Consider the following 14,387-nt stretch of genomic DNA (forward strand, 5'->3'; position numbering starts at 1 on the left):
ATATATATATATATATATATATATATATATATATGTATATGTATGTATGTGTGTGTATATGTTTGTGTGTCTGTGTTTGTTCCCCTAACATCGCTTGACAACCAATGCTGGTGTGTTTAGGTCCCCGTAACTTAGCGGTTCGGCAAAAGTGACCGATAAAATAAGTACTAGGCATCCAAAGAATAAGTCCTGGGGTCGATTTGCTCGACTAAAGGCGGTGCTCCAGCATGGCCGCAGTCAAATGACTGAAACAAGTAAAGAGTATGTAAACCGTCAAGCATGGAAAAATGGAAATAAAGCATAAATGTGAATATTTAATGTTTTAACTTCTATTATCATTTCGATCTAGAGTAAGATGCTGTGTTCATGGGTTTTGCATGTCCACTGAGACCAGTAAGGGTGGCACAGGAAACTAGCAGAGTACGTTATAAATAAACTGACAGGGGCCTATGGGGAAACCATTGCAGCATCTTTCCCAAGCAAAATCATGGATCTTCAGATTTTGGTATGAAGGTCTATGATAATCAATGCCTGTAGACTTGCCATATGAAAAGTGAGCTAGATCCAGGAAGACCTGGGATGAGGTGGTGAAGCACGACCTTCGAACATTAGTCCTCACCAAGGCAATGACTTGTGACTGAGACCATAATCCGAGGCCTCTGCCAGGGGAGTAGCCAGCCCACTTATGCGTACCTTTTCTTCATTGGACACTAAACTCTGCTTGCAAAGACCTGTTGAGGCAAGTGAAATCGAAATCGAACCAAATTCAACGACTGGCAGCCATGCCAACCTCTCCTTCATTGGACACTAAACTCAGCTTGCAAAGACCTGTTAGGGCAAGTGAAATTGAAATTGTGATGGCACCTGTACCAGTGGAGCGCTAAGAGCACCGTCTGAGTGTGATCATTGCCAGAGCAGCTGTCTGGTTTCTGTGCCAGTGGCACGTAAATAGCACCATTTGAGCATGATCATTACCAGCATTGCCTCACTGGCACTTATGCCGGTGGCATGTGAAAAAAACATTCGAGCGAGATCATTGCCTGTGCCGCCGGACTGGCTCCTGTGCAGGTGGCATGTAGAATACACCATTTTGAGCCTGGCCGTTGCCAGTACCACCTGACTGGCCTTCGTGCCGGTGGCACGTAAAAGCACCCACTACACTGTCCAAGTGGTTGGCGTTAGGAAGGGCATCCAGCTGTAGAAACTGCCAGATCAGATTGGAACCTGGTGTAGCCATCTGGTTCACCAGTCCTCAGTCAAATCGTCCAACCCATGCTAGCATGGAAAGCAGACGTTAAACGATGATGATGATGATGGTATTTTGTTTGCATCCAAATAATGTTTGATGAGTTTTCTTCTTACTTTGTTTACTCATTTAAAAAGGGCTGACACAAATCCAAGAAAATGATGAAGCGATGGAGATGATGATTCTTGCACACTGTAGAAAGAAAGGGATTTGAAGCATCATCAGCAATAGTGAGTGGAGTTGACTGCTGCTTTTATAAGTGCTTGACACTGGACAATAGATATTGAAACAGAGAAACAAATGCCTAATATATGCAGATCCCTCACTTGGTATGCTGATTGGTCGTAGCTACATTGATTCCCATGGTTTAAGTATAAATATTGCATGCCGATGTTTGTTTTAATTTCAATGTCCAAAGATAGGCTTAGGGTTGAGTAGGATATAATTTGAAGAGATTTGTTTGCTATCTTTATCAACTTCAATGACTGCATAGAGGGCTCTTTATGCAGTCATTGTAGTGTACTTGTGTGCGAGTTGTTGACATCCAAATAAGCTTTTTTCAAATATAGTACAGGATGTTTGTGCATAGCAGATATGTGACCAGTACTTTAATGTGGGTCGCATTTCAATTTTGAAGAAGTTCTATAACTAATCAGATTTGAAAAGAAAGAATTTGGGATACACTTTCCACAAGGTTATTTACATGAAGTCACCATTATTGCCTATGATCATTACATTTGTAATAATTTTCAAAGGTTTAGTTATATGTTGTCTAGGTATAGGGAGGATATAGCTAAAAACGGTCTCATCATATATTTAGGAATTGTGTCTTTATGTTGTTGAAGGTGACTAGCTAGTCACACCTCCCATTAAGGATGTTTACAAACTTTCTGTTCATGGAAAAGGTTCATGTCTGAATTTGAGGTGCCTAGGTTACATATAGAAGACACCTATATATGAAATGTTAAGAGTGTATAAAAGGTGCAATCACAAGCATGTGGATAGGAATAAGAGCAAATAGGTTATTACTGTATAAAAGGAGGAATGTCAGGTGTATAACTCAATGTTATGTTATACTAGAATTTATGGAACATGTGTCAGAGAGAGAACAGTCAATGGCAGTAGAACGGTTTCAGTCAGATAGATGAGAAATGGAGAAGCCCACAAGAAACAGGAGGGCAACTGAAATAGTGTGTTCACTGCAAGACATAGTCAAAGGTCTTGCTGATATCAACAGCAACAACATTGCTAATTCAAAATTTCTCAGGGGGAATTGACTACTGGAGCAGGATGAAAAGAGTAAATTTCTAACAGAACTGACTCTTCTGAAACTGCAACAAAAGGTTTCTGAGAAGGGAATGCAATTTAAGGTGATAAAGGAGGTCAATGTATATGACTATTTCTGTCACCTTTGAGACCTTTAGATAAATACTAGTAGGAGTTTATCATTAATGGATATGAATACAAGTTATTGACAAATGTTACCAATATTGAAAACTCAATCTCATTGTTCTTATCTTTGAAGAACAGTGTTTCATGGGAGCTGTTGTATGTAGGTGATCAAATTATCATGGTAGCAGGAATCTATGAATTGTAAGAAGAATTCTAAACCTTTTAGATGAAATCTTAGTCAATGGAAACAGAAGATTAATGTAGTTTAATATAATGGTACAGTTAGTAATCCAAGCTCTAGCAGAGTCCATAATATACTAAAAATAGCTATATTTTACAAGTACAAATCAAAAGGCTTGGTAGATACTTAAATATACGTAAACAATAAAGAGAAGGCTTATAAGATAATATCATAATTAGATTAATATGGATTTCATATGGATGACCACTTGAACCAATGTGAACAAGCCTAATATAGAACTTCTATGTAGACGTCCAATATGCTAGAAATAGCAGCCAGTTCACTAACTAATGTAAACAACTTAGGATTTAAAATCATGATCTTCTCTGATAGCTTGTGAGTTAATGTAGATAAGTTCTGTCACTCAAGTGACCGAATTAACGCTGAGTACTGAGTGGAGTAAGTGCTATGCTCTTCTCTATTTTAGTGAAGAATGCTTTTCTTTTTAGAGAATAGTTATTGATACAGGCGACAAAAAGATTCTGTTGCTTGTACTATATGACATCTTAGATAGAAATGTGGTGCTGAAGACTATTGAAACATTTGAAGTAAAACCAGATAAGTTATATTAACTGGGCACCAAGTTCTACTCTATATGATAAAAGAGCTTAGAAGTCCAGTCCAAAGTCAAGAAATTTCAACAGTTGGAATAGGGATTAAAAAAAAAAAAAAAAAGAGGGCAGTAATTCAAATATACTAATGTGTACTTAAATACTAAGCTATTAAAGTGTATTCAAAATTTAGAAAAGTAAGTTTTTCTCAAAAGATTTAGGCCCTTTGCCACACTAATATTAGTCGCATGGTCTGAAAATTTAGATATATTGAAAAGGTTGGAATTATTACAGTTATTCTTGATACTGATTAATATCTTTTTAGTCCAGTTTTGTAGGAGAAAGCGGACATAAAGGAAGTCTAATGACCACCAGAATGACTTTCATAAAGCTAGATCTACTAAGAGACCTACAATATTATGTCACTCACCAGTGGGCTTTCAGTTTAGTAAAATTTTGTTGAAGCCATGCTATTGCTCTTGACATCAGTAAAACCTTCAGATATGTTAAACATACAAATCTGTCAAAACTGCCTGCTGAGGACTCCACCCATCTCTCATTTTTTATATTAGTAACTTACTGCCAGATCATGCTGCTGTGGCCTGCACTGATGGAGTTATCTCTGGCCCACACTCTATGAACTCTGGTGTGTGGCCCTGGGTTCAGTTCTGTCCTCTACACTCTTATGTACCTACATGTTGTCACCTCCAGCAATGCTGATATTTATGCAGTTTTCATTACTTCCTAACATTCCCCACCCAAGTGTTATCCACATGTAACCAAGACACTTCATGCCAAATCTGTAGTGACTCCATGAACAAAAACCTCAAAAATATCTACTAACAGGTCAGGGAGAGGCCAATTTTGTCTCCTACAACAACAAATAAATGTAAGCACTATTCACAGCAAGAAATATCATCCCATCATGCCCAATTTTAACATGAGCAGCATGTAACTGAAATCCTCATAATTGCTCCTAAGGGCTGGCTTCCTTATCACTGATGCTCTCACCTGGTGAATACACATCTTTAACATAGCAAAATACTACATCACAAAGGTTAGATATTCTCTTCAGAGTCAGAAAACACTTCACATCTAACAACTACTAATGCTCTACACAACTCAAAAGAACTTACAATGTAGTACAGTTCCCATTCAGGGACACAACGGATGCCAGCCCCCACCCCTACACACACATCCTGAACCACATCTAAAGAAAGGCCACATGACTGATCGGTATAAAAATACCCACAGGCAAATTTTGTGAACATCAGAAGAATTAAAAGTGGCCTTTCTTAGAATAACAAGGTGAAATACAGCTTTGCATTTAGATCATCTACCTACTGTCAAAGCTAGTTCCCAGATTATCATTAACATTGATTATATTTTATATACACAAAGCAATCAATTTTATAAGGGAAATAAAAAGAGAGTGTGAGTCATTCATACCTTTCTTTTGGTGATGTAAGGGAGGAGTTAAACAGATACAATTGAGAATCAAAATCCAATTTTACTCTTTTCTCTTCTACTAAGAGGCTTTCTGTGACATTTTTAATGTAAAGCCTTCAATTATAGGGAATTATTTTACACCAGAGTAACTGACTTGAAACAAATAATGGTAATGTTTCGTAGCAAAGTTTGGACTTATGGTTCTTTGGTACAGCACATTAATTAGTCATGTACATTTGATTCAAATGTGTATAAGCAAGAAAGAATTCGACTTACCACTTCTGAACAGTATTCATTAGTAATAATCCAAGGTGAGGTCTTTGGAAATTCATGGCTGTTTTTACTACAACTTGATATTGTTTGCTTAATTTTCCTTTTCACCTCAATCATGTCATGTTCACAGACAGCTGATCTCTTGTGTTCTTCACTCCAGTAGGCCACCAATAGCACTGGTTTCCCTTCAATGTAGGTAAAGCGAGCAGCAGTGCTATAGTGAATTTTGTAGTCACTAAGCCAACAATGAAGTTTCATTTCAATGTAATAATAATTCTCATCTTCTTCACAAACTCGTAGGAGGTATGTTGAATTATTGTTCCTTACCGAAACGTAGAAAATAAAATTGTTATATTTGAACCCATAGATGAACTCAACTGGGACATTTCTGTTAGCCTTAACATATTTCAAGTTATTCCTGAAAGAAATCTTATGATATTGATTAATTTTTTCAATTTTACGTTCAGATATTGTAAATGGATAATCGGAAATTGCACGGCCATCATAAGCCATAGCAACATACATGTAAGGAACGCTTGTCTGAGATTTTTCAAAAAATGCCACAACAGATTTTTGGTTTCCAATAAGACTTGCATTTCGGGTGTCAGAGGTGACTTTTTTCGTAGTCATATCATCCAAATTGTAAAATCTGCAAGCTCCTTTTTTTATTGTTCCACAAACAAGAAGATATTCTAAATTTGGTTCAATTGCTAAAACAGTTACAGTGTTGTTGACAGCTGAATTTGACACAGGTTTGATATTCAAAGATTGCAATACCTTCAGCTCACGATCTAAATGATAAATTCCATTGACACCACCAACATACACGTCATTTGTTTTGGAATTTATGGAAATTTTGGAGAGTTTTCCATATCCAGCCTTAAAGGAGGAGAGCGAAGACAATGATCCTTTTGTAAGGAAAAAACATCCCAATAGAAGTAATAAGAATTGCATTGTTAGTGCCAGTCAGCACTGATGATCTACACTGTTCTGGATATTACAGTTGTTAGAAGGTAACGAGCACATTGAAGAAGTCAATCCAATTCAATTCAATGAGGAGGGCCAAAACAACAGAGGTAAAACTGGAAAAAAAGAAAAAAAAAAAGATTGATCATTATCATAAACTGCAAAGTCACATATTAAGTTTTTTAATAGATATAACAACTTCCAACACAGAAATTAGTTGAAGAATCATGTGTTAAAGCAAACAATGTGGGAAGAGAGAAAAAAGATCTCAATTGTGTAAAAAAAAAAAAAAGAAAAAAACAAAGACCCTACCTTTTGGACAACATATTTAATGGTTGAAAAAATATAATTTCTTACAGTTTGCACAAAGTATCAGGTTATCTACAAAAGGATCTTTATGAAATCAGTGAACTTACAGTTCAAATATTTAGTTCTAACATGAATTATATATATTGTATCATATGAATGGGGATGCATCCATCTACCTGTTTGGAAGCATTTATTATTTATTTACAAGAGGTTGCTGAAAAGTTCCTGGCTTTAAGGATATCACAAAAGGCCTGGTTTGAGGCCCAACCTTTCAAGTTCTTTTACAGGGTTTAGAAAAACTGAAGGACGCGATCCTACGACCGTGAGTCCGCTGCCCTAACCACTGGGCCATTGCACCTCCGCATGTATACATACATACATGCATACTAGCATAAAGAATATTGGCAAAACATTCCCATCAAAACTTCTACAAAATGCAAAACATAAAATATCTGACATAGTTGTTTGGGACAGAAAAGAAAAGTCATGTACAATCAAAGAGATTATGCACCCTGCAAGGGTGAACATCTCATCCAAAATCATTGAGAAGGAGAAAGTTTATGGATAACAGCTCATTTATTCCAGTTATAAATTCACATTTATACCAAAAGTCTTTGGTGAAATTTGTTTTATTAGTAAATGTCTAAGAGACAAGCTGTAAAGACTAGCATTTCAAGTAATGAAACAGATTGGCTAACTTAAACTTTATAGACACAACCTGTAAGTGAAACAGTAAGAATATGTAAGAATTCACTATGTAACAATACAATTATCATTATCATTGTTGTTATCCAAATTTTAGTGATGGAAGTTTTGTTTCTTTGTTAGAAACTAGCTCTCCACTTCTAGGAAGAATACACACTCACACACAAACATGCTTACAAAATGTACGGCTATATAGTTAAGTTTGTCTCCGTAACCACTTGATTCTGGGTTCAATCACATTGTGTGAAACTCTGGGTAGGTATCTTCTACAATAATGCCAGGAAGCCCAGTATCTAGTGAGTGAATTTATTAGATGAAAACACAATAGAAGCCCATTGTATGTCTATAAATAAATGTATATGTACATACATGCCTGTGTTTGTCTCTAATCCTTAAGTAACTGGTGTCAAATTGTTTATGATCCTGTAACTTAGCAGTTTGGCAAAAAGAGACCATTAGAATATGTAACATACTTAAAAAATGAGTATGTTCATTGATTAATAAAACAATTAAAGATGGTGCCCTGTCATGGACACAAACGTGTGCGTGCATGCACACACACACATACATGCTATTAGCTTCTTTTAGTTTCCAACTTCCAAATCCATACACAAGGCTTTGGTTGGTTCGGGGCTGTAGTAAAAAATGCCCAAGATGCTTTACAGTTGAGACTGAACCTGGAATCATGTGGCTGGAAAACAAACTTCTTACCATGGAGCCACCCCTGCCCCTAAGAGTTTGGACACAAAACTCTGCTTGCAAGGACCCCTAACAGGTCCTTGCAATCGAAATTGAACAAAATTTGATGACTGACACCCGTGCCAGTGGAGTGCTAACAGCACCATCCGAGTGAGATCACTGCCAGAGAAGCTGTCTGGCTTTCATGCCGGTGGCATAATAAAAGCACCATTTGAGTGTGATCGTTACCAGCGTCGCCTTCTAGCACTTGTGCTGGTGGCACGTGAACAAAACATTCGAGCGAGGTCGTTACCAGTACTGCTGAACTGCCCCCTGTGCAGGTGGCACATAAAAAACACCATTTGAGTGTGGCCATTGTCAGTACTGCCAGACTGGCCCTCATGCCAGTGGCATGTAAAAGCACCTACTACACTCTTGGAGTGGTTAGCATTAGGAAGGGCATCCAGCTGTAGAAACTCTACCAGATCAGATTTGAGCCTGGTGTTGCCATCCGGTTTCACCAGTCCTCAGTCAAATCATCCAACCCATGCTAGCATGGAAAGCGGACGTTAAACGATGATGATGATGATGATGATATATATATATATATATATATATATATATTTGTGTGTATATATATCTATGTATTTGTATTTTTGCATTTGTATCTTGTTTGTCCCCTCCACACCACCTGACAACCAGTGTTGGTTTGTTTATGTCCTTGTAGCTTAGCAGTTTGGCAAAAGAGACTTTAAAAAAATAAGTACTGGTGTTGTTCTGATTGTCTAAACCCTTTGAGGAGATGCCCCAGCATGGCCACAGTCCAAAGACTGTAACAAATAGAAAGGTAATACACACACAGACATATATATACATACATACACATGCATACATACACACATACATACATACATATGCATACACACACATACATATAGACACAAATATTCATGCACACAACTTAGAAATACTTAGATTCAGATAAAACAACAACAAGCCAAGTTCAAGTTCAGGCATGAAACCTGATGTTATTTGTGAAACACCCCGAAAGTAGTTGAAAAACAGAAGCTTTTGACCTTTCTGTACATAAGGTCTTGCGGGGTCAACTGCCTAAGATTAAGAATAATTCATGATAATAATGACAATAATAGCAACAATGTGATGACGAGAAAGATGATTACGTTGACAATAACAACAACCACAACAACAACAACAACAACAGAAACTTTCACTAGGGGGTGGGTTATAAAGAAAGCAAGGACAGAATGTGGAAAAACACATAAATATATTTACAAATCACAAAGGGAACAGGGAAAGATTTTATCCAGTACATGCAAGATGTAGAAAGAATTTTAAACGTAAACAAACACATGTGCACACATTTATACATGTACACACAAACACAAAATTATGTACATAGACATATTTACATACATGAATACACACATAAATATGTATGCATACACGCATACTTGTATGGATATAATAAGAAGTACAGTTACACACACGATGATTAAAATAAGATGTAATTGAAGGAAATAGGAAACGAAAAATTTTCCAGCTAGGTGGAGTTAAGGCACTGAGTGACCTCGTTCACTTAATCACTTCTTAAATTGTATTTGTATGCAAATGAATGCACCAGCAAACATCATTTAAGAGGTTTAGTATTTTCATTATAATTTTACTAGTAATCTATCTATTGCATGATGTTTATATTTTGAATGTGATTGTTTTGGTGTCATTCTAACTTTTTAAAAATACTCTCCGGTACCACAGATGTGTTAATAAACTGTTGGTTTTCAAAGCAGGGTGAATCTGTTCAGCTTTATTGTCTTCATTTTCTTATCTTTCATTGTTGTTTGGAACAAAATGTTTCCCTTTACCTGTTTTTGCTGTTTTATATTAAGTCTTCATTTTCTGTGATTTGTTTCTCTTTTCTCTCTTCCTACTTTTACAGAGAATTTGGATATTTTTGTCTGTATTAGTACCTATTGCAAGAAACAGCAAGGTTTCTTTCTCCAACATTTCATATAGTTCAACTTACACAAGTTAATATGTGAAAAGTAACTCTTTTACTCTTTTACTTGTTTCAGTCTTTTGACTGTGGCCATGCTGGAGCATCGCCTTTAGTCGAGCAAATCGACCCCAGGACTTATTCTATCAGTCTCTTTTGCCGAACCGCTAAGTTATGGGGACATAAACACACCAGCATCAGTTGTCAAGCGATGTTGGGGGGACAAACACAGACATACAAACACATACACATATATATATATATACATATATATATACATATATACGACAGGCTTCTTTCAGTTTCCGTCTACCAAATCCACTCACAAGGCTTTGGTTGGCCTGAGGCTATAGTAGAAGACACTTGCCCAAGATGCCACGCAGTGGGACTGAACCCGGAACCATGTGGTTAGTAAGCAAGCTACTTACCACATAGCCACTCCTACGTCTATAAGATAGGAATTTTGAAAGAAGTTTCTATAAAACTAGTTTTTAAATATCAAATGACTATGAGGATCAACCAGAATAAAATAGTAAAGGGGTCCATAGATTTTTTAAAAAAATGGTTGAAAACCCTTGCACTATATCATCGATCTTATGGTCTTTGTCTAAATGTCTTCTATTTAATACAGTTCCAGAGTTGTTCTGTGTCTTTTGGTGTCATTAGGATTCACAAGTACATTTTGATTCCCCTTCACCATAGATCATCTTTTGTTAAACCTGTTTTCACTATTTTCTATAACTGAAGCATAAAAGTCACTGTTAGTCAGGGGTCTACACCATATTCAGTGTTTCCTATTGCAACTCTTGCATTTCTTTGTGCCATGTACTAGGATACAAATGTTTAGTCAGAGGTTTGATAATTTAATCCTGTGTTTTGGCTGTCTTCAGTTTCATATATACAACAGAGAGCACCACAGTACTTGCCTTTTTCAACCGAGATGATGTTTTTCTCCATATGTTCTGGAAGATTTGGGATACTGCTTGATGTAAAGGAAAATGTTATTCACTTCCCTCATCTTTTTGTAAGTACAGGTATATAATTTTTCTCTTTCCTTCTCCTGGATTGTATCCTGCAGCAAAGAAATACTGTAGTTTATATAAAATTCTCTCATCTACACATTTTTGCTTGTAACTGTAATGGCTAAAAAAGTTCTATGTTGAATTGTTATTGAAAGAAGACCTGTCTTCACACAGCTGCTATAAGCAAGCTGCAGTATCTGGAATTATGTAAGAGTTGCTACTTTGCAGTCTTCCAAATTATGTAAGTCTTTGGTACATCTTCAAGTAATTGGTTTTTTTTTTTGTCTTCTGGTGTATTTAGTTCATCTGGTTCATTTAGTTCATTTAGCCATTGTGGTGCTTCGTTGTGTGGAAAATAATGTGTGGTAACCATGTTGGATGTGAAAATATCAAATGTAAATAAAATTTTAAAAGCTTGTGAAGCAAACTTCTTTTATCTGTTGGTATTGAGAGCAATCTCTTCTTAAGCAATTGCAGTTTGTTTTACATGTAATCCAAACATTTTATTTGGTAACGCTTAAAAAGAATGTGTTTTGAAAGTAGAATCAAAAAGATGTCTTCACATTAGGGAGTCAACAACAATAAGTCTTTCTAATTTTGCACAAGGCCAGTAAATTTTAAGGGGTGGCAGAAATCTATAACACTGACCACAGTACTCAAGTGATACTTATTTTACTGACCCCTGAAAGAATGAAGGGTAAAATTGTCCTCAGCAGGATTTGAACTCAAAATGTAAAGAATTGGAGCAGATACTGCAAAGTATTTTCAACAATGCTTTGATGCTTCTGCGAGCTTGAATAACAACTATGATGGCGGTGGCAGCAGTGATGGCACCAATGACAACAATTATTGGGGACCACTATTATTAATTAAATCAACTTCATTATGTTACTAAAATTTTTTTTTATTAAATCCCAGAAAGTTGAAAACAAAGTTTATTCTGGCATGTATTAAACTCAGAATATAATAGGGTGAAATCAAATACTACAAGGAATTGTTTGTCCAGCACTCTAGACCAATGGCAAGAATAGATACATTTATTGACTATGAGCAATGAATTCAAAACATCACCAAAGCCATGGTATTCTGCTCATGAATAAGACAAATAACTGAAAACATTTCCAATCATACATCATGTACCTTACAGAAGAAGGAAGGGCAGGGTTGCAGCTGTAAAAACAGAAAATTTAATCCATCAAAACACTACCATTTATGCAAGAAAAGTGTAAAATAGATGCATAACAAAAACAAACCAAAAATAAATATGGAAAAAAATTATTATTATTATCATTATTATTATTATTATCATTATCATTATCATCATCATCATCATCATCATCATCATCATCATCATCATTATTATTATTATTATTGCTTTTTTAGGGGGTCTGTATGTTGTTAGAAGAGGTTCTGTGTGTTCTGAAAAATTATCTTTGCATCAAAATAATTTGTTGGTCAAACTAAAGGGGCTTGAAGAAATTTTCGTTGTTGCTTGCTTTCCTTAACAGATAGCTTGTGTCTCAAAGAACATCTGGCCAGGGTGGTTGTTTTGGATCAGGTTACACCCACTGAGAGATAAACATAATGTGGGGTGAGAGAAGCTAACAGATTGGAACCTTCATTTCAAGACTTTTAATCATGCTATCTTACACTTACACACACACACACACACACCAGTGTAACAGATATACTGTGCTATAAATGCATTCATGTATATACACATACAGTCACACAAGCATATACATGTACACACAGATATAGCTATGAAAATCAACATGCACACACATACATCAATGAAACATGATAGACATGAATGCATACACACACATGAACACACACACACACAAACACACAATGATCACAAACATAATACATAAGCCTATATAGATGTATTCATACACAACCTAGCTACACAAACCTAGAGACACTATATTCATGCATATATACCTATATGGGTATATACAAATATACATATACACATGCACAAATACAATTAAAATTTTGCATGTAAATAATATGCCACACACTATACATATGTGTGTGTATGCATATATATCTCTGATCTGTATCAGTTTCGTAAATACTGTGCACTGAATTTCATATATTAAACACAGGAATTCATACATGCACACACATTTTCATCCATTTATATACATTAGGATATACACATGAATATTCTCTCACACACAAACACATATACGCACACATGTATGCATGTACAAATATGAATTCTGAATATGTGTGTGTTTTTGAATTTAATTGAAGTACAGCTTTTCTTTATATATTGTTTCATTATAGAAAAATTTATACAGAAAAATGCACATGAAATTCAGAAGACATGGACTTCACAAGCTGTAGTAAAGACAAACCATCTTGTAAAGCTATAAATCTGAACTAAAATTGATACAAAATAGAAGGAACTCTAGTTCTGTTTGAAAAAAATCTTTCTAGAGTCAGTAGCATGATAAAATGTACTCTGTGAATGCTATAAAGTGACTAGTGATAGAAAAGGCATTCAGAGAGCTTCTCTTTGGTCACACAAGCAGTGAGAAATAGGCAAATCTTCCTCAAACTGCACTCTGCCATTTTAACCCTTTGGCATTTAGACCAGCAATATCTGGCTAAAATAACCTACTTGCATTATCTTCAAACTGGCCAGATCTGGCCTCTCACACTTACCCTGCAATATCATTCAAAAAGTAAACAATTACATCATCGAAATCTCAAAAGTGACAAGACAACACATGATTAATTTAAAACAATGTGAATAGATAAGCATTACATTAAACAGAGAAATTTGAATGCTAAAGGGTTAAATTGGTCATGTCTCGCCCAAATACTCTTCCTGTTTTATGTTCAAACCTACCAGATCCAGTCTCTTATACTTACATTACAATGCCATTCTTTAGAATGACAATCACACAACTGAAGTTTCGAAACTACAAGGTAATGCATTAATTCAAAACAATGTGAATAAATATGGATTACATTTGACAGAGTAATCTAAATGCTAAAGAGTTAAGAAAAGGAAGTCCCATTAAGCAATGTAGTCCATAATTTACAAAAAAGATGGAATTATCATGAGTACAGTCATTTCAATCATAAATCTACTTGATTTCAACTGAGATCAACATTACTCAATTCAGGAGAAACAGCTGAAAAAAGATCAGTTGCCCATCGCATTCATTTAACTTCTTTAGTCAAGTACTTTGTTTATATACAGAGAGGCTGTTTGAAAACATCTGCTGCAACTATTTCATGACAATATAAGAATTTACAGAATTGCCCAACCTATGTTAGTAAAGCATTGGCAGATGGATGAAATAAATAAAGAAAGTCTGAAAATGAGGAAGACCAACTGTTCTCATAGATAAACCGGATCTTTAATGCTAATGGTCATCTTTGATAATGAAAGATATCTTAAGTGGAAAGGCGTGAATACGTAGGTGTACATATATCCATACATGTACATAATATGTATACACACACACATATATAAGCCAAGTAAGATCGTTGCCAGTGCCCCTGGACTGGTTCTTGT

General features: G+C 35.7%; 1 protein-coding gene across 4 annotated transcripts in view; it reads right to left on the reverse strand.

Annotated features, from left to right (window-relative positions):
* LOC106879211 (hepatocyte growth factor receptor) overlaps nucleotides 1–14,387 on the reverse strand; it is a 171,071-nt gene that overhangs the window by 45,585 nt on the left and 111,099 nt on the right. For all 4 annotated transcript variants that reach the window (XM_052965647.1, XM_052965648.1, XM_052965649.1 and 1 more), the window contains one exon: nucleotides 5,156–6,234. In XM_052965647.1, coding sequence (XP_052821607.1) covers nucleotides 5,156–6,106 — 951 coding nt within the window. In that variant the 5' untranslated portion in view covers nucleotides 6,107–6,234. The remainder of the gene's footprint in view (nucleotides 1–5,155; nucleotides 6,235–14,387) is intronic.

This window comes from Octopus bimaculoides, chromosome 2 (assembly GCF_001194135.2).
Source record: "Octopus bimaculoides isolate UCB-OBI-ISO-001 chromosome 2, ASM119413v2, whole genome shotgun sequence".
NCBI classification, from domain to species: Eukaryota; Metazoa; Mollusca; class Cephalopoda; order Octopoda; family Octopodidae; genus Octopus; species Octopus bimaculoides.